Source organism: Catharus ustulatus, chromosome 6 (genome assembly GCF_009819885.2).
Source record: "Catharus ustulatus isolate bCatUst1 chromosome 6, bCatUst1.pri.v2, whole genome shotgun sequence".
Taxonomy (NCBI): domain Eukaryota; kingdom Metazoa; phylum Chordata; class Aves; order Passeriformes; family Turdidae; genus Catharus; species Catharus ustulatus.
The window spans coordinates 39,573,229-39,595,976 of NC_046226.1; the positions used below are offsets into that span (position 1 = coordinate 39,573,229).

The following is a 22,748-nucleotide window of genomic DNA, read 5'->3' on the forward strand; positions in this document are numbered from 1 at the left end:
CTCAGAGAGGAAGTACAGTTGGTTATTTTAACCAGCGCTGTCAGGGTTTGGGGAGGAGCGGAGGGAGAAGCCAAGCACTCTCTCCAAACTAGGACTTGGCAGGGGAGGGCTGGCCCGCTGCTGCGGTGCGGCCACTGCCACCCGCTCGGCACCTGCAGGACCCCTGCACCGCTCCGGATCAGGTCACGGGGGCTTTTTCCCGCTATCTCCCCTTTCCTTGTCCTGCTCGTCGCTCTCCCTCATGTTTCCTGCTTTTGTTTGTGCTGGGTGGGGGATGGGAGGGGCCCTAGGAGGAGAGATAGCCCTTAGTTTGTAGGTATGGCATTTGGTTCCAGACCACTGCGAAGGGCAGGGGGAGCAGACCCCAGAGTCATCCCCAAAACTCTCAACTTTGCTTTTGTCGAGCACTGTTTGCTGCCAGAGCCTGGAGCAAGCCGATCCACAGCAGTCCCCAGGGCTCAGGCAAGGGGTCTGTGAAACACAGCCACCTTGGCACTCACTGGTGCCTAGCTGTTGTTTCTATGGGGTTTCCCTGCCAGTGGTGGATATCCAGCCACCCATTCGGCTGCTTTCATCCTGCCAGTCCATGTGGCATGGGGGTGGCAGCAGAAAATCTGCAGATAGCAGAGGACAGGGAGCCAGCCTGTGCCTTGCCAGGACCCTCAGTCCTCAGTCTCTTTGTTCTGGGATAGTTTAGGAAAGTAGGAGATATTTGTGAACTCCTGGCATATCCTCTGGTGCTGGTGGCACTGTGATTCTCTGCTTATGCCAGGAGCAGTGGGATGCTCTTCCTAATCCCTGCTATGGGCTGGATGGAGGTATGTGAGTCCCATCTTTCTGATCAGTGATCAGTGCCTATTGAGAAGTGCCTGAGGTTTTCTTGGTTTTGCTTTGGGAGGTGCAGAATCTTACTAGCCCTGGGAATCACTGCCTGTGTTCTTTATCTGCCACACTGCAGCTTTGTTGTTACAGAAGGTTCATCGCCTTCTCCCTGGGGCTGCTGCCCTGGGCAGACACTGTGTATTGCCCTGCCTGGGGCAGCGCTGTGGCTGGTAGTAATTTCTGTGCCAGGATTTTGTCCTTATGTGCTGGGGAAAAATTCTGGGGCTGTGTGGGACTGACCACCCTCTAAATAGTGTGTACCTCCTTGTGAGGAACAGAGCTATGTGTACTGAATGAGGGCACCATCACTGGGTGTGATATTGGGAATCTGCAAAAGAAACCATGGTCTGGGTTCCTAAGCCACCAGGATACCCTGCTGAGGCCCCCGCTGCTTGGCTTCGTGCATGCCACTCTGGGAAGGAAGCTCAGAGAGAGAGAGAGAAGAAACTCTCCAAGTCCTTCCCAGCCTGCATCACTGGTCCTGCTGATGGGACCAAAATAGAAACTGTGTGGCCAGCCTCTCCCCCGACCCCTGCTCAGCCTCAGCACCAGCACCATGACTGACGGTGGTGGCTCACCCTCTGTGTTTCAGCCCTGGCTAATTCATGGCTCAAGGCTGTCAGTCTTGCTGTTCAGCTCCTCAGCCAAATGCAGCAACAGATTGTTTACATCAGTGCTGTCAGGTTTCTTGATTGCCAGGAGGCAGATTATTTACTGTAGTGGCATATAAACTTCATAACATTATGATGGTGGAAAGTTGTCAAGGGATATAAATGCCCAGAGTCAGCCCAGGAGGCTCCAAGGAGATGGTTTTGGTTTAAATTAAGATAAAACACTGTCTTCCATGGATTTTGGGAACGAAATCACATTGTTGTAATGGGAACATTACTCTGAATACTAGGGCTGGCAAACTCTTCAATTTATGAAGCCTCTGCGGAGGATCTGAGCTACTCTGGCAGATGTGCCTTGCAACAGATCTCCCGTTTGCCTCGAGAAGGTGGTGAAAAGGAGATGGCACCACAGCATCATGCAGAGCTTGGGGTGAAGTGGTGGAGGGATGGAACTGCCATGAGAAGGGGGTTGGGAAAATGCTGGGAACTGTATATAAAGTCTCTTCTGCTCTCTTCTTCCCAGAAAACCAAATGTGAGCATTTTCTTGGGAAGTGCCAAGCATGAAGGCGGGATAGCTTTTGCCTTGCTTTGATTGAGGCATGTCCAGGCACTGTCCTTCCACCTGGCTTTGCCACTTGGAGAAGCGTACCCTGACAAACTGTCAAACTATTGTGTTTCATTTCTTTGCCTTGCTACAATCCCACCCCAAAGCAGCTGCTGGTCTCTGATGCTGCATCTTTGAATGTTGCTCAGAGGCTGCACTGACATAGCTGCTTGTCCTTTGTGAAGCAGTGCTGTCCTGGGACCTCCAGGTTGGCCACCCAGAGTGCCCAGTGACACTGACAGTCTTCTGAGCAAGTTGGCAAGCGTGCTTAGATGCCTTGCTTGTGTCCATGCCCAGTAGCCCTGACAGGGACCTCTGTACAGCACATGCAGGGACATCAGGGACCACAGGGCTGGGAGGAGGTGTCCTCTGCAGCTGCATGCATCTGACCACAGACTGGTTTTTAAGCACTTGCCTTGCTTCTTCACTAGCAGAGAGATCTGAATTCATCTTGATCAGGCCCAGGACCCACTGAGAGATAAGTTGTGTTGCCCTCTGAGTGCTAGGATCGGAAACTGGCTTCTGCAGCCTGGAGGGGCAGCCTTATGTTTGCAGCAGTAATCTACTCCTCTGCAGGGTGACAGTGCAACTGAGGATGTCCTTGTCCTTGCCCTGGGATTACCACACTCCTACAGTTCAGAAGCCTGGAAGTGACCCATACAGGTGGTGGCACTTGTTCCGGCAGGTCAAGTGTATGAATCCTAAAATAGATGAGCATAGCTCATGGCTCACCCCTCATGGTGCTTCGAAAGGCTCATGTTTTAGATAGAGCCTCTCCGCCCCTGTGCTGGGGGGAGCCCCATCTCCTTGCTCATACTGGACCCAGCGTGGGGGAGCTCCTGGCTCTGTTTCATTTGTGTGATGGTAGGAGAGATGACAGCTGGAATGGAAATTCTGAGTAGAAACAAAGTGCACAGTTTGGGAACTTGCTGATCACTGCACACCTCACTGCAACCAAAACCTGAGGGTTGTACCACATCTTGACCAGCATTTTCCCTTCCCCATCTGGCACGGGGACACCTTCCTCAGCAGACCTCATCTGTGCAGGTTGCTCTTGTAAGGTCAGAGAAGCCTGGCTGGGGAGCTCCAGGGAGGGGAGAGGTCAGTGATGATGCGTGGGAAGCAGGATGGGAGAATAAGGACAGGATCTCAGCAGGGGTGGTGTGAGGACAGTAGCGTACATGGGAAGATTAAATATCAGAGCACAGAAAGGGTGGTGTGGGGTGTGCAAGCCTGTGATGGAAACAGAGGCTGAAGGCAACCAGTGGTGTGCCAGCAGGGTGGGAATGAGCTGCAGCTCTCTGGATGGTGCCCTGGCAGAGAGGAGGCAGAAGCCCAGGAGATCTTGCTGTCACACAGGAGTGGCTATTAATAACACACTTTCCTTGTGGCTGATCTGTACGAGTCAAGTGTCTTTGTCAGGAGAATACAGTTTGTAAACTGAAATGGGCCCCTGCTCTCACTCAGCCAGCTCTTGTGCCACAGCAGGTTCCCAGCACCCACAGCTAGCCAGGACACAGAAATCCAGCCAGCTGCCGTCAGGACAGGTGCTCGTCATGGAACCAGGCAAAGCTCTCGGACTTGTTTCCCTTGTAGTCCCGTGGTTGGAAAAAATGCTTTCCAGTCGACTAATTGGAAGTTTGCTGAAAGGTCAGGAGGAACGATGGTGTTATTATGTCCAGACTTCTCTGTGGCTCAAGGGTTGTGCATTTAGTGCCAGCAATGTCCTGCAAGTGGGTCCTCTTCCCTCCTTTGGTGCCAGGAGAGGGGTGCCAGATTTGTCACTGTATGAAGGTAACCTGAGATCTCTCTTGCTCCTGGGCACTGGCAGGAATAGACAAGGCTGCTGGAGGGACAAAGGGAACCGTAATGAGGAGGAAGGGCCAAGAAGGTGTATGGCACAAGATCCCTCTGCCTATCTCTGAGAGCCTGTTAAGTATGGTACATGGAAGTCTGCTCAAGGCTAGTGAAGTAAAGCAGAACAATGGAGTTAAATCCAGATTCTCTTCCTGACGTGGGCAAAGATTATGTCATGGGGGACACTGCATGTTTAGCCCTAAGAGTCAGCCAGTCTGGTTTTGGAACCACCATCACCACATGAGGGATAGCTACTGGTTATATGGAGAGATGTCTCCATAACAGCTGATTCACAAGCTGTATGTACACTGCAGTTACAAGATGCGAGTTTTTCCTCTTCCATCCCTGCTGTGCTTTCCAAGGGTGTTTAGATCTTGCTTGGACATGTTCCTGCTTCAGCAGCCTGGCAGGGTGGATGCTTTGAGGAGTCTGGTAATAAGATACACCCCACTTTTCAAGAGCTCTGATTGCAGATCATGAGCAGACCAGAGCTGCTGTCTCCTTCCTTATTCACAGAAGGAGATTGAAATGATAGTGTGTATCTGCTCTTAACTAGAGTTGATATCCCAGTACATGCAGCACTACTTCCTTTCCTTTGCACCCTGCAAATGCCAGGCTGCCTCCATCCTGCCTCCTTACCTAACTGAGCCGAGTAACATGGTCTGCAGAGCAGCCACAGGTGCTGGCTCCTCTCCATCTTTTCTCAGTCACAAACAATGGAGATGCCAGTAATGTGCTGGTGTTAGGCCTGGGGCTTCCAGGACTTAGTTCTTTTTGGACTCCTCTCTGCCTAGTGCATGGTTCCCCAGCTGCACACAACTCTGCTAATGTATATCAGCCATGGGCAGCCCTGGCAGTTGGTCCATCTGCTCCACCAGCAGCAGCTCTGACACCTGCAATACACCATTTGGAGCTCAGGTTGGAAGTGAGATGCAAGAGGTGGGGATGAGTACACCCAGCGTATCTGAGCTGCACCACGCTGCTGTCATGGGCTGTCAGATGGCAGTCTTGTAATAACCTTCACCACTGGTGGTCAGAGCTTGATTCAGCGTGCCATTTACAGACAGCCCTGAAGATAAAAAGGTTTGCAGTCAGCTAGTGCTCAAACATAAATGTCAAACCAAGGTTGTTCTAGCAGATTTCTTCATGAGACTGGTGGAAAAAGGAAGGAAGCTGTGTTAAGAGGTCTTCCTGCCCACAGCAGCAGCACAGTAAGTGATGCAGCAGCAACACAGTAAGTGGTACAGCAGCTTTGTGCTGGTGGAATATATGGAACAGCCATTTAGCTCGTTTGAGGTGCCCTTGGTCAGTATGTGTCCCCCAGGAGCTAAAGATGGCCAAAAAGAGTCTGTTGCAGTGCGCCACATCCCGTGTTCTCGCTTGTGATTTTTAATATGTTTTATTTGTTCAGACAGTTTTTAATGCCTGTTGGTGATGATGCACATTGGCAGCCATCTGAACATGATCCAGCATGTGCCAAGTGCCCACGAAAGCCAGCAGCATCCTGGCCTGTATCAGTAATAGTGTGGCCAGCAGAACTAGAAAGTGGCTGTTTCTCTGTACTCAGCACTGGTGAGGCCACAGCTCGAGTGCTGTGTCCAGATTTGGGCCCTCTTCCTGTCATTGAGGTGCTGGAGCACATCCAGGGGACAATACAGCTGGCGAAGGGTCTACAGAACAAGACTTAGGAGGAATGGCTGAGGAAGCTGGAGACTCATGGGAGACCTTATTGAGCTCTACAGCTACCTCAGAGGAGGTTGTAGCAAGATGTGGGGTCAGTCTCTTCTCCCAGGTAACAAGTGATAGGACAAGAGGAAATGGCCTCCAGTTGTACCGAGAAAGTTTCAATTCTCTGATTCTATGCAGTTTTCTGTGAATGATCCTGCAGATAATGGGGAGAGGGGACATGAATGGAGCACTGCATTGTTGCGAACGGGATGGAAGCAGGGTCATCAGCAAAATGGTGATGCCCTTTGCAAAGCTGCATGGGCCTTGTTAGATTGAATCTTCTGGTGACCAAGTACCTGCCTGCATTGCTTACAGTGGTAGGAATTGAGAAATACTTCTGAGGATGTGATGCTTTGGCTTTGCTTTCAGGTCAGCCACGCTTTAGCTGCCCTGATGCTGTTCTCTGGAGGCCATTGCCTTCCTGCCTGCCTTCCTGTCTTCCTTCCTGCCTTCCTTCTTGCCTTCCTTCCTCCCTCTCTCCCTTCCTCCTTTACATTACTGAGTACAGGCATGGTGATAAGACTATAGAAACTGAAGAGCTGGCTTCCTTGTTTACAAGGCTGGAGGAGACCAAACCAAGCCTTGTCTTTCCCAAAAATACAAACTCACCTTTGTACTCATCTATTAAAAAGAGGTACAGCCCAATGGGCTGCTTGTGCTACAAGCACTATCAAAAACTCCAGTTTGTCCGAAAGATAAGACCTATGTTCCATCTTACATTCATTTCCCAAATAAAAAGGGAAGAAGCTTCTGATAAATTCACTTATTTGTGTGGGCCTTGGGTCATTGGAAGTTTGGTCCAGAGTGATACCCTGAAGGTTCTCTGATATTACTGAAGAATGTAAAAGAGCATGGGAAGGGAGGAAGATAGAAGAAGGGGAGCAGATGTCAGTCTGCATGGTGAACAGCATATCCAAACCCTTGTAGTGGGTAGAGGAGATACCTTGCACAGTATGGGAATCATTGGGAGTGGTGGTGATGGTGGCTTGTGTGTGTTTGCCATGATCGAGTCCCCTGCCTTGGGAGCAACTGAAGAAGTTTACTTCTACCAAGCTGTGGGTTTTGGTTGTTTTTTTTAAGTTTGCCTTGAATAAATATTCTAGCAGCTGAAGGGAGGCAGCTGGAGTGTGGGAAATGAAGCACTGTCTCTGGAGGATGGGAGCACTAGAGCTAGCCAGACTCAGCTCCTATCACTCAGGCCTTTGTGTGCAGAGCCACTGACACTGAAAATGTTGCAGCACCTTCCACTTGTGGCTTTCAACAGACTGCTGCAATATCCAGGCAGCCTGTGAAACTTTAAGAGCTGGACAGGGAAAGCATAAGCTTTCCGTAAAGCTCTTTCTCCCATGAGAGGGAAGTTTTGCGCAGGACAGATGGGATGGTCTTCCTTGCTCTCCTCTGCCCTCTCCAGCCTCTCCCAGCTTCTCCCAGACCGCTTCTACCAAATTTTCCTGCCCTGGTTTTACTGGTCTGGTTCATTTTCTTCTGTACTCACAAGGAGTTGATTTCAATTTGCTACGAATTTGGTGGGAGTGGTCCTTAGCCAGAGTGGTTCCTGTGGGGAAACCAGGTGGATCAGCATCAGGAGAGTGGCGGGGGTAATTGAGGTGCCAGGGCTGATTGGCACCTCAGAGTGCGTGCGGCCTGTCCTTAGTGGAGAACAGGGAGTGCACAGTGTCCCAGCTAGGTGGTGGCACCTGCCCTGCCATTGCAGCCCTCGAGGCTGAGCTGTGAGACTCGTCGAGCTGTAAAGCTGTGGGAAGCAACACCCTACCACACACCTCAGGTAGCATTGCCATGTCTCCCACTCCGTGCTTCAGCCCTCTGTCTCCTGCTTCCCACTGTCCCCTTGCCCTGACAGCTGCCGTGTGGCCTGGGACTCATCAGCAAGCCTACTTAATTCCTGGTCTCTGTGTTAACAGCCACCATCCGGATGCAATGGAAACCTTTTTTAGGCGGCACTTTGGGCGGAAGGGGCTGCGGCGCACCAGCGTGGTGGCTGTGCCCACGGGCAAGGTCAGGCGTCGCTCCCAGGTGGGGCTGCCCTCCAGCTCGCTGGCCCAGTGCCGCCGTGGCTCAGGCACCCCAGCAGCATCCCTCTCCTGCCTGGGCCTGGTCCGGCGTCCTGGCACCCGCCGCCGCTCCAGCACCACGCCGCCCTGCCTCAGCCCCAGGTTTGCCGTGCAGAAGCAGCGCAGGGGCCAGGCACAAGCTATTGATGCCCAGCTGCTGGGTCCCACTGTGCTCCTGGCCAGCCTCATTCCCACGGGAGAGGAGCAGGACAAGGCTCACGGCACTGACAGCTCCAGATCTGACTCTCCAGAGGACGGTGGTGCAGCAGCAGGAGCTGAGCAGGGCCAGCACGAGCATTGTGCTGAGGAGGCGTGGCTGGCCATGCTGCCCCAGCTGCGGCCGCTCCAGGCAGGGCTGCTGTCGCGGGGCCCACGCTGCCTGCGGCGTGCCTCCTCCCACTGCCTGCCCACCGAGGTCGCGTACGGCCGGGCTGCCTACGGCCTGCCAGGCCGCTACCGCCGCCTCAGCCAGCGCCGCCGCTCCAGCGATGGCCTTCAACCTGGGCTGCTCCCCTCTGGCCACCCACGGCTGCTGGCCCAGCACTCTGCAGGAGTGGCCGGAACCGGGTGCCCCTCTGCCACCCTCACCGAGGGTTTGGGACCGGAGTCCACCTGCCGCACCACTCCGGACGGCTGGAGCCCCCGGCTGCTGTATGTATGGTGGCAAGCGTGCAAGCCGTGCCTTGGGGAGGGGAGAGGTGGGCTGCAGACCCAGGTTTGGTGGGGAAGGAGGGAAGAGACTCAGCGCCATTGGCCCTGGCTGCCATCACTATCTTGCAGTGCTGCTGGTGTACCTTGAGCATCTTCCACTTGGGCCAGTGCTGCCAGTGATGCTCTTGGTGCAATTCCTGGGGCTTGTGGGTGTCTTCTGCCAGACTGGGACCAGAGGAATGTGGTAGGCCTGGTTACTGGCTGAAGATGCACACTTTCTCTGCTGGCTGGATTCCTTGCTTGTTACCTCCACCCTAGCACATCTGGGAGAAATTCACTGGCCCCAAACAAACAACTGCTTTTATTCTGGCCAGTTGTACTGGTGTCTGGAAATAGCCCAGGCTCAGAGGTGCCTTGATGTGGGAGAGATGCAGGGAGACTCTTGGACAGGGGCTCTAGATTGTCCCTGCAGAGGCAGTCCCACCACCACAGCTTCCTGGACACTCCCAGGGTGTTTTACAGTGGAACTCTTGTCCCTGACAGCATTAACCCAGCAGGCCCAGGCTGCACCTTTTGTTGGGTACAGGATGTCTGGCTGAGCTGTCAGCAACATGGCCAGTACATCTTCATCCCACAGGACTATCTCACAGGAACAGGTACTTCTCAACCAGCTGGCATGGAAATTCACCTCATTTGCAGCCACTTGGTTCTGAGGAGGCTTTTCTGCTCCAGCCTCACATCTTAGAAGCAGCTTGTGTTTTACATATATATTTAATAGCCAGCCCTCTTGTGTCTTCCAGGAAAGCTATTGCCAAATCCAGTCTCCAGCACATGATAGCCCAGCCAAACCCGGCACTAGCTGTGAGGAGCGACTCGGAGAGGCAGCTACGCAGCACTGTGGATTGGAGCGTAAGTTGTACTGTGTTTTGCTGGGCATTGCATGGAACAGGCTCTTGGCCAAGAAGCAGCAGGCTCTTCCCTGGGTTGAGGCTTCCCAGGTGATTGACTTTGACACATTTATGGCCTCTGCCGTTGCCACTAGCTGGTGCCAGCATCTGTGATCCTGGCAGCACTGCTTGATGCTGCAGGATAGAGGCTGTGGAGGCACAAGTGGTTCCTGGAAGGATGGCATAACTACTCCACTGCCAGCTTTTCTGCTTCTGGCAGCCAAGATCTGGTGGCTGGGACCAAGCAACAGGAGTAAGCCCCTGTTCCTTCACAGGCAAAGCCCCACAGCTTTTAAGCTGCACCTTCAGGTTGTAGAACAGAAGCTGGTTTAGGATAGTCCCCTAGATTGAGTTTGCCCTGATGCCTCCTCTCAGGGTGATGAAAGCAGCTCCCTTGTGCAGGACACTACAGGTAGTTTGTAGGTCTTGGAGTTGGTTTCCTGGGACCCTCTTGTTTGCAACAGGTGGGCCATGGGCAGCTTTGTGAGGTTTCCTCTCTCCAGATGTCCCTAGCTGTTGTGTCCATCTTGCCTCCTGGCCTCCACCTAGCTCCAACCTCCCACCCCCAGCATTGTCCAGTATTTTGTCCCTTTCACAAAGCATTTTAGGGGCTTAGATGCCTCTCTGGGGGTGCTCTCAGAGCTTGTGTTGTCTTGTTGTCTTTCAGGAGGCTGCGGTCTATGGGGAGCACATCTGGTTTGAGACCAGTGTCTCTGGGGACTTCTGCTATGTTGGGGAACAGTACTGCATGGCGAAGCTTCTGGTGAGTCACCTGGGGCCAGCCGCCTTGCCAGCAATGGCCACAAACCCAGCTGCGCTGTCAGCTTACGGGGAGACCGCAGAGGCCACACTGCTGCTGCTGCTGCTGGGGGACATGCAGGGGTCTGGGGAGCTGCCTAGGCAGGGACTGTGTCCCTCCTGCCTCTCCACACCAGAGGCCCAAGTCCCCAGTTTCTGCCAATGCCGCTTCTCAGTTTGCAATGGGAACCTGATGCAGGGCTGCCACTTGCCCTGGAGGGTTCCAAAGAGAGGGTGTTGGGATTCCACACCCTTGGAAGGACAATCTGAATCCAAGACCTTTCAATAGAGGAGAAAAGAGAGCTCTGGAGACCTAGGCCTGTTGCCTCCTGCCCCTGCAGTCCTCCCTCCCAATTTGCAGGCTCAGTCCTGCTTGTGGTGCAGGACACAGAGCACTGATGTCACCCTGTGCCTGTCACCCTGCAGCTGCCTCCCAGACCACCTTCCAAGGTGCTCTCAGGCAGTGTCAGAAGAGGACAAGGACTTCAGGACAGGACAATAGGGAAAGTACCTCCCTACTTTGTCCCAGGCTTGACAACATCTGCTATAGGCACATGCTTAGAACCCTTCACTAGATAAGAAGTCTAGGTTGTATCTAACTTTACTGTAGGGCTTGTTCTGTATCCCAATACAAAAGAAGGAGGTATAATGGGAGGCTGAGCTTGCCAGGCTGTGAACACTGTATATTTTCATTCACACATATATTTTTTCTCCCCTTTTCTTTCTCTTCAGCAAAAGACTCTCTCCAGGCGTAAATGTGCAGCCTGCAAGATTGTAGTGCATACACCCTGCATTGAACAGCTGGAGAAAGTGAGTAGAGCCTCTTAAGCCCTCTCTGCAGCTTGCAAAACTGTAGCAGTCTTTTCTTGGGCAGTGAAACACAAGAAGGTTGGGGAACTGCAATGTGTAATTGCAAAGGGGGATCTTCTGAGGAGCTAGTACCAAAATGAGCATCTGGTGACATGACTGGGACCCCAGACCCCATTTTGTTCAGTAACTGAGACATGTGAGGGTTTTGTGGCAAGTAACAAACAACTCCAGAGGTTCTGGGCCTTGCTGTAGTGCAGTAAATTCCAGTAGGTTTCCTTCAGGTACGATGGTTTTATTGATTGCTCTCATGTGTTCAACTTACAGATAAATTTCCGCTGCAAACCTTCCTTCAGGGAGTCAGGATCCCGGAACATACGGGAGGTGAGAGATGTGCCTTGGACGCTGCCCACATCTGCATGTCCCGGTTCCAGTTTAGTGATAAAGACACCAGATGCTGCCAGTGTGTTGCCCATCCAAGTGGAGGTGTCATGTTCTTTCCTGCTCCAAGGGGGTGGTGCTGTAAAAGGGATGTTTCTTTTCAAGGCAGCAGCAGATTGGGTGTGAAGGGTGAGGAGTTTGCAGACAGCAAATACAGAACATCCAATGGTTTTCCATGTTCTGAATCTCCTGGATCTGCATGGGGGGAACCTACAGACAGTGTTTTTTGCCCCTTGTGTTGGGTCCCCAGGCACATAGATAAGGCTGTAGCAAACAGCAAGGTCCCCAAGTCTCCTGCAATTTGGAAGGAAGCAGTATGGGCTCATTTCTGGCTTTATCACCCAGCCCTGACCTGGGTGCCACAGGTGGCACTGGAAGTTGCCCACAGTAGTGGTATCAGACCCCTTCAGCCCATATTATAAGGTACTGGACATAAGTAGTGGCCTGGAACCTGTGTGCTGGCCTTCACTGGTGGAAGCAGCTGTCTGCCTTCACGCTTCACCCTCCAACCTGTGGAACTGGTATAGCCTGTGCAGTTCTCTGGACTGCTGTACTGGAACAGCAGATCTAGTTGGCAAAGGATATTCAAACACAAGGCTGCCTGCTTTGAAATGCTGGCGTGACCTCGTAAAGTGAAGCTTTCAGCATCACTTTAAACCTTCCTTTCTTGTTTTGATTTTCTTTCTGTGCCTCCTTCCCATATTGCTCTTAGCCTAGCTCCCTTATTTGTGCTTCACTTACCCTTTGAGCTCTGCTAACAGCTTGCTGCCTCTGCTCAATCTTCTGTCTCTATTTTTCTTCTCTCTGACCTCCACAAATCTTTTCTTCCTCCCTTTTCTTGCTTTTTTTTTACCCTCACAAATTCTGCTTCTCCACCCTGTCTTTCTAATGCTTCTTAGTTCCCCCAAGGCCTCTTCCTTCCTGTTCCCTAAGCAAGTGCTTTTCTGGCCTTTGTGGTGCCAGGGATCCCCTTTAGGTTCAACCCTTTCCCTGGATGTGCCTGCTTGGACCTAGAGCTCAAGGCATAGCCCTCCTTCTTCTCCTATTGGATTAATATCCACTAAAGCCAACAACATCCTCTCTGTGTGCTGCACTTGGAGGAGGCAACACTAGAGCTTACCCAAACCTCCTGCCAGTTTTTGCCTCTCATCATCACGATCCCAAAAGCTGTCAGGAGCAGGATATTGGGGTCTGCCATGCCAGCTTGTGAACTTGCACTCCCTTTCTCTTTTTGCCAGTCTCTCTGCAGTGCCATTCCAAATCCAGGGCTGGAAGAGTAGGATGGAATTTAGGGCAAGTGGTGCTTCATCACAAAACTTCTCACTCCTTCACAATCACTTCTGCAGTCCCACCATGAGCCTGCAGGCAGAGCAGAGGTGCTGGCGAGCAGCCTTGCTGCCCACACTGAGACTGAAGCAGGCTCGGGATTGGCCTGGGGAAAGAGCAGGGGGAAGTGGGCGTGGAGGCTTTGGGGCTGCCGCTCTTTTCAAGGAATGTGAAGTGAGGACGTTCACTGCTTAGCTGCAAGCACTTCCATCTTCTTGCTGTGGGCACAATCTGTGTCTCTCTAGGGATTTTCACACCTTCCACCAGCACGTTTTTCACCTGGCACTAGGGGCATCTGGGCAGAGATGTTAAGGGACAGAGATGTGCTACTGCTTGCCCACACTCTGTTGGATCTGCTTTGTGTGATTCTCAGTCTTCAGTTTCCTTGTCCTCCTTCCTATTGCTTCTGGTTTTAATTCCCTTCTCTTGGAGCATCTTAATTTGGCCTCTCGCCCCCTGATTCTTTGGCTTTGCCTTCTCTCAGAGGGTAGGGAGCCAGTGCCTATGAGCAGTGGTTTTGCTGCAAGAGCAGACGTTGGCTGGCCTGTGTCCATTTCTTCTGCCTGTTCCTGTGTTCACTCATGCATTGGGCCCTTCACTCCCTTTTTTGTTTTTCAATTTTCTTTTTTTCTTTTCCATTTAGCCTATTGTTGTCCGACATCACTGGGTGCACCGGAGGCGGCAGGAAGGGAAATGCCGGCAGTGTGGCAAGGTGAGAGGGCATCTTGGGCTTTTTTCTCAGCCTGAAGGAAAGCCTAAGGTCAAACCGGAGACATGCACAGGGCTGGGAGCCAGGGACATCCCACCATTCCTGTTTGGCAGCAAAACCAAGACACATGCCCTGCTTTGCTCAGTGAAGCACTATGTAAGTGCTTCCCACATAGAGTAGTTCTTCCCCTGGGCCCAACTAATCCTGAAAGAAGCTGTCTTCCTGACATGCTTTCCATGAGCAATAAGGACAGCCCTACAGAGCACAGTGGCCTCTCTGGTGCCGTTTTGGTGGTTGGGACTGGAGGATCTGGAGGGCTCCAGCTGCAGGCATGCTCTCCTCATTAATGTCTCTTACTGTTGGATGGTAGGAAACTGCAGGGAATTCCCTAAGCCTCTTATCCTTTCTTCCATAGGGTTTTCAGCAGAAGTTTGCCTTCCACAGCAAAGAGATTGTAGCCATCAGCTGTTCATGGTGCAAACAAGCGGTGAGCAGAGCCCCCCTGAATGCCTTACCAGTCAGTTCTGCACTAATGACCTCTGCTTTTTGCTGGGACTCCCCAAGCTGCTGCTCTGCAGCCTCCCCTTAACAGCTCCTCCTGCTGGGAGAGGCTGTATGATGATATTTGCAAGCTCGTTTGAGAAGCTTTCTCTTCGTTGCCTTCCCCCTTCCTGCATGGTTTCATCCAGCGCTCCCTGCGTTGGCATGGGGGATCTGAGAGGAGAGATGGTGGCTGTGCCCACCAAACTGAGCAGTTGAGTTTTCTCTCTGTCTTCTCTTTGGCCAGTATCACAGCAAAGTAACATGTTTCATGCTGCAACACATTGAAGAGCCCTGCTCACTGGGAGCTCATGCTGCTGTTGTTGTTCCTCCCACCTGGATTCTGCGGGTCCGGCGGCCCCAGGTAAGTCACTTCAGCTCTTGGGGCTCCTTCACAGTTCCCACTTTCCCAGTGGCTCCTCACAGAGTTCTTGTGTTGGTTTCTTTTCTCTCTAGAATCCTCTGAAATCTAGCAAGAAGAAGAAGAGGACATCATTCAAGCGGAAATCCAGCAAAAAGGGAGCCGAGGTAAGGTATGAGGAGACGGGAATAACCTTATCTTGGAAGGGCAGAGAGACTGAACAACAAGAAGCAAGGGAATAAAAGTGGACTTTTTTGGGTCTGAGGTTAAGGAGTTTGAGGGAAGGTGCCTGCTGGCAGGATATATCCCAGATACAAGGTTGGGGTAGCTGGGATGTTTTCTTCCTCCTGCTTTTGACCTGCATTATGTTAGGGCTCAGCTGGAGGTGGCAGTTTGCATTTCCCAGCTTTGTTGAAGGATCTGTGGTATCTCTTGCAGGAAGGGAGGTGGAAACCCTTTGTTATCAAGCCCATGCCAGCTCCTCTCATGAAGCCCTTGCTGGTGTTTGTGAACCCCAAGAGTGGTGGGAATCAGGTATGGCCTTGTCTGCTATGTCTAAGAAGACAGTGCTGTGAGGGCATTGCTATCTGGGTCCTGAGCTCTCATCATCGTTTAGGTGATGTCTCAGCTGCACAAGAGGCCACAATGCTAGTTTGCTGCCCAGCAATTCCCAACTCATCCAGGCTTTGCCTGTCCCCTCCAGAATGGTGTTGTCTTAGCCTGTCCCCAGGCAGGACCAGATGCCTCCTTCTGCTGTCCACTGGGAACTCGATATTACCTAAAGTCTTTCTTCTCCCCACAGGGAGCCAAGATCATCCAATCCTTCATGTGGTATCTCAACCCACGGCAAGTTTTTGACCTCAGCCAGGGTGGACCCAAGGAGGCGTGAGTAGTAACGGGGGCAGCACCTTTCTCTCCCCCATCTGTGTCCCAGGCTTCCTCCTGAGAGCTCTTCCCCCAGCTCATGGAGGGAGACATGGATATGGTTTTGTCAATGCCAAGGCCTCTGTGAAGCAGCTGCTGTGTAACACCTTCAGTACCTCCCTCCTCCCCTCCTCAACCTCCCTGTTCCCCGCAGGCTGGAGCTGTACCGCAAAGTCCACAACCTCCGGATCCTGGCATGTGGGGGAGACGGCACAGTAAGTCTCCTCCCCTCCATCCCATGGTGCCCCTTTGCCCTGTGAGGACAGCAACCCTCCTTGTTGTGATCCAGAACAGGGCAAACTGTGCACACTGCATCCATGGTACAGCTAGTAGCATAGATACTGTGGGTTCCCTCCTGCACTGTTGCAGGGAGTGCTAGTCTGTAACATGTCTGGATTTGTAGCCCTTTTGAGTGCCAGTGTCCTCACTGGGGTTACTAGTTTTTCATGCAGCATCTGATTAGAGCATTAAAGATTGTGAATCGCCTCAGTTGTGACTAAGGAGACCCCCATCTCTGCCCCTCTACCATCGCTAGTGCTCTGAGGCACCTCTGCCGGTCCCTGAGATAACCAATGCTTTCTTTGCACTCTCTTGCTTGAGCAGGTGGGCTGGATACTCTCCATTCTGGACCAGTTACGCATAAACCCATCTCCTCCTGTGGCCATCCTACCTTTGGGGACAGGGAATGACTTGGCCAGAACACTGAACTGGGGTGGGGTAAGTGATGGGCACAAGAACCCACTGCTGACAGAGCAGGGCTGAGTGCTTCAATTCTGGTTTCAGATACATGGTTGGAGATTTGCATGGTCTGGTGTTTCAACTTCCTGTTAATACAGACCAACAAATAAGTTCAGTTGTTGCTGTTCTTCTGACATTTGAATGGTTCTGCATTAGATTATACAAAAGCAATTGCTTTTTCAAACTTTAGAAGATTTTTAGAAGGAAGATGTATTGTTTTAAATTTCAAATCCCACTTCATTGTGCATTCTCGTAGCATTGATCTCTTCCACATCTTTTACTCTGAGATGCCTTGCCAAACCCTGCTGTCTGGGGTATCTCTGTGGGAAGCAGGCATGAGGCTCACCAAGTCCTTCTCTTCACCAGGGTTACACAGATGAGCCTGTGTCCAAGATCCTTTCGCACGTAGAAGATGGGAACATAGTGCAGCTCGATCGCTGGAACCTCCATGTGGAGCCAAACCCTGACACAAACCCTGAGGAAAAGGATGAGGCAGCTGCTGACAAGGTGGGACACCTCCTCTCCATGGCTGTTCCTATGCTAGAGGTCTACATTCTCTCTTCTGCTACTGGCTCAGGTAGTCCCACCACCCGGGGCTACATTCTTGGGCTAGTGTTTCCCTTTCACTCCTCCAATTCTCCCATTCTGTTCATGGCTCTGAGCCACAGCAATCACAGCAAGAGTGTATGTAGAGTTCATAACTAAATACCTACCAAAGGTTTTTTAACCACAACTTGCAACAGATATAAACCCAGTCTTCTGTGAGACTGTTTTCTTTAACAGAAACTTAGTGATTGCAGAAACCTCAGAGAGCAGAGTGTGTCCCGGTGGACCATTTCCCTTACCCCTAGGAGCCAGGACCATCATCTCAGGCTGGTGACCTCTGTATTTTCCTAGGGAAAAGGCAAGCAGGGTCCCTCAGCCTCATGAGCACTGTAGTGCCTCTGCTGTAACCTGACCTCATCTTTGCATGGGCACATGCTGGCAACCTCATCCTTATTCCTCCTTTCCATTTCAGCTGCCTTTGGATGTCTTTAATAATTACTTCAGCCTTGGCTTTGATGCACGGGTGACGCTGGAGTTCCACGAATCCCGAGGTACAGGGCAGTGGCAGGATTTGGTCGGGATCTGTGGGATGGGCCTATTCTTGTTTGTGGGTTCCTCAGGAAATTAAGACAATTGCTTCAGGGACAGAGCTGGAGGTGAAACATGAGGAGCAAGTCCAAGCTGCAGAGGGGGAAGAGGGGTGCCTTGCACAGGAAAGAAGCTGGGGCCAGACCCCTGGCTGAGGCTGGCTGGAGAGCTGTGTCTGAGGAGAACTGGCAAGTGAAATATTTCCATGTGTAGGCCAGTGACCTGGACTTTTTTTTCTCCTTTCCCTAGAGGCCAACCCAGAGAAGTTCAACAGCCGATTTCGGAATAAAATGTTCTATGCTGGGGTGAGTGTGTGTGGGATATCTGAGCCTCTCGTCATAGCAGCCTTAACGTCAACTGCAGCACAGGCATGCACCTGACTCCTGTCTGTACCCTAAACTCACTAATTTCAGTTACATGGACCTTCACATGCACCCAAGTTAATCCCCCCAGCTCAAAGCTGGAGAGTTGCTGGAGGAGTGCTGCAGCACTGGGAGTCACAGCTCCCCTTTGGCTGCAAGTGCGGCTGGCAGTACAGCTTGCTCCATGGCCTGCAGTACAGTTGCTGTATTGATCTCCTGCCACTATTGTTCTTGATCTTAAGCTCACGGGTGGTCACCTAGGCAGGACCTCCCTGGAGCTGTGGGAAGGCAAGCTGTCCCCCCTGCAGAGGAAAAGGAAGCCTTTCCATAGTCTACACACTACTTTGGTCTTTTTTTATATACCTTGGACCAGTTACAGCTTCCTGGCTAATTACACTGCCCTCCTGTGTCTGACCTTGAGAGCTTTACATCTCAGCATCATCTTTGTTCCTCTGTCTCCCCATCCTCAATATACTTTCTAGCCATGTGTCTGGTGACTGGTATTCAAGCAGTACTAAATGCCAAATACTGCTCTGTGCCATCTCACATCTGTCCTGTTTGTATCTCTTTTCCTCTCTGCACAGTTAAACCCAAAGGGGACCCATGCTATCCCTCCTGGAATCTCTAGATGGGATCACTTCAGCTCTGTTTTGTGGCACTTCTTTACAACTTGAGACTGAATTTGTCTCCTTGTCTTGAATCTCACTGGAGGAGACTCATCTTGCCAGCTCTTCCCTAAAGTCAGGACTGGGCTGGCAGGGGAATACTAGAGTATGTTACTGAAGCTGCCCCAAGGTTTTTGGTAGGCAAAATAGCAAGAGGAATGGATCAGGTTGTTTTGGAGTAGAAGAGGACTTCTGCTGGTAGATGAAAAGGGGGTTTGCAGGTTTCAGCAGCTGAGATCTGTGGCAGGTCAGTGGCAGGCTGAGTTGCAGGTCAGTGGCAGGCTTCCTGGCTGCCCATTCTGGTGAACACCTGGGCACTAACTCTGTCTCTTGCCTTGGCAGACGGCCTTCTCCGACTTCCTCACCGGGAGCTCCAAGGACTTGGCGAAGCATGTCAGGCTGGTTGTGAGTATACTGGGGTGCTGTAGTCCAGGGAGGGGGTGAGCTGTGAAGGCATGAGGAATGTCCCTTGGGACGCTGAAGTATGTGAGGGTTAAGGAGCAGATATGTTCCTGGGAGCATCAGCTTCCCCTGACTTGGACAACACTCACTGTAGGGAGAAGAGGAGTGGGGGGGGCATTTCTCCCTAAGTGAGTAGGATGGACCAGGCTCCCCCTTACAAAAGGCTAAACATCCCTGTGTTGTCTCTAGTGTGATGAGACAGACCTGACCTCCAAGATTCAGGACCTGAAGCCCCAGTGCCTGGTCTTCCTTAACATCCCAAGGTGAGCATCCCCAGGACCTGTCTTCATATGCTGGGCTTTTCACACCTGTCTTGTAGATCCTTGCCTGGGTTTGGGGTGCCAGTCCAGGATTTATTCCTGTCCTTTCACAGGTACTGTGCAGGCACCATGCCCTGGGGCAACCCTGGGGAGCACCATGACTTTGAGCCCCAGCGCCATGATGATGGCTGCATTGAAGTTATCGGCTTCACCATGACCTCACTGGTGAGTCAGTGCTGTTGCCAGCTGTAGGTAGCAATCGGGGGCGGGGGGTGAATGGTCCTATTGACCAGGTGTCAGCCAGCCCACAGCTCCACAGATCCTCTCTGGAGGAGGTGTGGTGCTGGCCTGTGTGACAGTGTCTGCTCTCTAGGTTTAGGTGAGGTGCTGTCATGCCCTGGTCTCTGTGAGTCCCTTGACTGAAATCAAACCTGAGAACTTGATTCACTTGTAGAATCCAGATGACAATGGATATTCCCCTCATCCACGTTTCAGTCTATGTTCTACTCTCACTCTGGACTCTTTCACAGGCTGCCTTGCAAGTCGGAGGCCATGGGGAGCGGCTCTGTCAGTGCCGGCAGGTGGTTCTCACCACATCCAAGGCCATCCCCATGCAGGTGGATGGAGAGCCCTGCAAGCTGGCACCATCCTGCATCCGCATCTCTCTGCGCAACCAAGCCAACATGGTGCAGAAGACCAAGCGGCGCAACTCCATGCCTCTGCTCAATGAGTAAGTTCCTCAGATCAATCTGCCACTTCCTCTCCAAGGAAGGACGGTTGACAGGGAAAGGGATGGGACTGATCCATGACTGGCAGGGGCATTTCAGTCCTTTCTTGGGGAGGGTCTGGGAAGAGATCGGGTCACAGAAATAAGGCCAGACCCTGATGCTGGAGAAGCTGCTGCTGCTAAGCTCCCCACCCTAGTCTATACAGTACTGTGCTCTTGCCTGTTTTGGAGGGATGAGGGGAATAAGGAGAAAGCAGCTGTCACTTTCTGATATCTTGCTTTTTCCTTGCCCCCTGCACACAGCCAGCAGCCAGTGCCCGAGCAGCTGCGGATCCGGGTGAGCCGAATCAGCATGCATGACTATGAGGCACTGAACTATGACAAGGAAAAGCTCAAGGAAGCCTGTGAGTGACCAGCTGAGTGACCAGGGGGTGGGAGCTGCCATCCCCAAGTCTGGCAAAGCCTGTGAAAAAAACTCTGTGAGGTGTTGGGAATGGAGCATGGCCTGCTCCCTGAGTTGTGCCTGTGCCCTGTCCTGCAGCTGTGCCACTGGGAATCATCGTGGTTCCAGGAGACAGTGACCTGGAGTGGTGCCGGACCCGGATTGAGAAGCTGCAGGAGGTGAGTCTCTGGGTGTAAAGTGGTCATGGCTGAATACTGAGGATGCAGGGACTCAGGGAAAGGATTTCTAAGCCGCCTTGACCTGCACACACCACCACACACACTCTTGCTTTGGGTCACACTAAGAGATCACGGTTTACCTTCACCATGTGGTGGAGGCAGGGTCCCAAGCTGGATGCCTTGTTGCTCCCTGCTGTCTGGCAGCTCCTTTTTTAGCATTGCTCTTCTGACTGTTCTCCAAGCCCAAAGAGTCACCTGAAAAACTGCAGGGTAGTATAAAAAACCAGCACACATCTCTTCAACCCTCCACAGGCCCTGTGTTTCCTGTCACAGCTCTGCCCTCTCCAGGTGCCTGGATTAGGTTTATAACCCCTCCCTCTCTTCTCATTTGCAAGCACTAATTTTTGTGTCCTTACCAATGTACTAGCACGTGTCTGTGACCTGTACACAGACTATGTAACTCTTGCTCCTGGTGAACAATGCCTTCTAAGCCCATAGTGTGGCTCCTGGTGCTGCATTGCTCAGCCTGATTATTGCACAGAAGATTGAAGGGACCGTTCTTCGTCTGCTGTTAGGTGGCTCTTGTGCCTGTGGGAATCCCATCCAGTGTATGTGTAGAGTCTGCAGAGCTGAGTTGCAGAGCTGCTTGCCTGGGCTGGCATACTGGCATCTGCCTCTTGCTGTAGCTGCTCTGTATGTGTGTCCCCTGCCCACTTTGTGCCTAGGCACTGGTGAGGACACACAGGCAGGCACATGGCTAGCAGCTCCTGGGTTCACAGGGATGCTTTCCTGCTGTGTCCATGTGGTAGACCAATGCCCCTGCAATCTACTGCACCTTTAAAACTGCAGTTTGGCTGGTGTTCCTTGGTGACCTCATGGTTTACCTCTTCTCACTTCTTGGGCAAGCACTGTGCTCTGGCCTTAAAGCCAGGCAAGGACTGGTTACCTTGGCCAGACAGTGTGTAAAGCCTGATATGGCAGCACATGGAGCAACTCCAATAGGATGAGAGAGGGACTGGGGGACTGCTCAGACACAGGCTGTAACAGCACACCTTGCCTTTCTGCAGGATTTCCCTGCAGAGCCCTCTGCTTTAGAGCGCCTGCTCTTTCAGGTGCGTATGGCATCTCTCTGTCCTCTGGGCCCATCTGTCATGTCCACTGTGCCAGTCTCATGGGCTCATCTTGTGACACTGCTCTACAGTCAGCTCCAGTCTGTCCCATGGTGCTCCCTGTTGCAGTATGCTGTGCCTGTGTTCAATTTTATCTAAGTGCCTGTGGTCCCGTCTGCAGGGACTTCCAAAAGCAGGAGCAATGCTCTGAATGAAGCCATAAGCTGTATCTTTATCCTCTCTTTTATTATACAGGAGGGAGATGGAGCCAAGCCAAAGACACTGTCATTCCAGAAACTGTCACCCAAGTGGTGCTTCCTGGACTGTGAGTATTACCCTCCCCTAGGAGTGTTGTCTGGGTCTGATGATATGCTAGCAAGGTCCTTTGGTCTGCCAGCTCAATGGAGGTGGGGAATGGAGGTCCACATGGCTGCAAAGATCCAAGGGTTATCGCTGCATTAGAAACCACAGAAGCACCTGAGAGTTAGGGTGTAGGAATTACAGTTCCTATGCGCAAAGAAGTGGAGGAATCAGTAGCCCAACTGAAGTGCATTGACACCAGTGCATGCAACTACAAACAGGAGGAGCCAAAAGATATGGCAGAGCAAGAAAACTATGACATAGTTGCCATCACAGAGACGTGGTAGGACAAGTCACACAACTGCAATGGATGGCTTTAAACTCTTCAGAGGGGACGGGCAAGGAAGGGGATCAAGCTGATCTCTTCCTATGTCAAGGTGATCTGCTAGATGGATGAGTGAAAAGCTGTGGATGTTGTCCACCTGAACTTCAGTAAAATGTTTGACATGGTTTCCCACATCATTCTCCTGGGAAAACTGTCTGCTTGTGGGTCAGATGAGTGCACTGTTCATTGGATAGAAAACCAGCTGGATGGCCAGGCCCAGAGACTGGTGGTGACTGGAGTTACATCCAGCTGGTGATTCCCAGGGCTCAGTATTGGGCCTGGTCATGTTTATTGTCTTTATCAGTCTGGATGAGGAGATCAAGCACACCCTCAGTCACTTGCAGACAAGCTGGATGGGAGTGTTGATCTGCTGGAGGGCAGGAAGGTTCTGCAGAGGGATCTGGACAGGCTGGATCAAGGGCCAAGGCCAATTGCATGAGCTTCAAAAAAGTGAATGTCCCGCCCTTGGGTCACAACCACCCCATGCAGTGCTGCAGGCTGGAGGAAGGGGGGGCTGGAAAGCTGCCCAGCAGAAAAGGACCCGGAGGTGCTGGCTGACAGTGACTGAACATGACTCACTGTGTGTCTGTCAGGATCCGATTACTAAGGTTCTTAGGAATGCCCCTGCCCAGATTAAGATACAAATGAGACCATATGCCTGTGACAATAGCATGGGCTTTATTTGATAATAAATATGAGAGAGATAGAAAGAAATAGAAAATAGGT

At 51.9% G+C, this 22,748-nt stretch overlaps 1 protein-coding gene across 6 annotated transcripts in view; it reads left to right on the forward strand.

The window, feature by feature from the left end:
* The window catches only part of DGKZ (diacylglycerol kinase zeta), a 53,544-nt gene that overhangs the window by 19,751 nt on the left and 11,045 nt on the right, over window positions 1–22,748 (forward strand). Inside the window, exons 1-25 of one of the 6 annotated variants that reach the window (XM_033062319.2) lie at window positions 82–182; window positions 7,606–8,406; window positions 9,207–9,315; window positions 10,021–10,116; window positions 10,884–10,961; window positions 11,286–11,342; window positions 13,369–13,437; window positions 13,850–13,921; window positions 14,222–14,338; window positions 14,431–14,502; window positions 14,774–14,869; window positions 15,138–15,220; window positions 15,414–15,474; window positions 15,863–15,976; window positions 16,364–16,504; window positions 17,016–17,094; window positions 17,381–17,436; window positions 18,501–18,563; window positions 18,810–18,883; window positions 18,994–19,105; window positions 19,411–19,610; window positions 19,911–20,011; window positions 20,149–20,228; window positions 21,296–21,340; window positions 21,593–21,662. In XM_033062319.2, the coding sequence (XP_032918210.1) occupies window positions 7,622–8,406; window positions 9,207–9,315; window positions 10,021–10,116; window positions 10,884–10,961; window positions 11,286–11,342; window positions 13,369–13,437; window positions 13,850–13,921; window positions 14,222–14,338; window positions 14,431–14,502; window positions 14,774–14,869; window positions 15,138–15,220; window positions 15,414–15,474; window positions 15,863–15,976; window positions 16,364–16,504; window positions 17,016–17,094; window positions 17,381–17,436; window positions 18,501–18,563; window positions 18,810–18,883; window positions 18,994–19,105; window positions 19,411–19,610; window positions 19,911–20,011; window positions 20,149–20,228; window positions 21,296–21,340; window positions 21,593–21,662 (2,830 nt within the window). In that variant the 5' untranslated portion in view covers window positions 82–182; window positions 7,606–7,621. Of the gene's footprint in view, window positions 1–77; window positions 8,407–9,206; window positions 9,316–10,020; window positions 10,117–10,883; window positions 10,962–11,285; window positions 11,343–13,368; window positions 13,438–13,849; window positions 13,922–14,221; window positions 14,339–14,430; window positions 14,503–14,773; window positions 14,870–15,137; window positions 15,221–15,413; window positions 15,475–15,862; window positions 15,977–16,363; window positions 16,505–17,015; window positions 17,095–17,380; window positions 17,437–18,500; window positions 18,564–18,809; window positions 18,884–18,993; window positions 19,106–19,410; window positions 19,611–19,910; window positions 20,012–20,148; window positions 20,229–21,295; window positions 21,341–21,592; window positions 21,663–22,748 lie in introns of those variants that run through there. The other 5 variants (XM_033062320.2, XM_033062317.2, XM_033062321.2 and 2 more) reach the window with 5 other exon arrangements.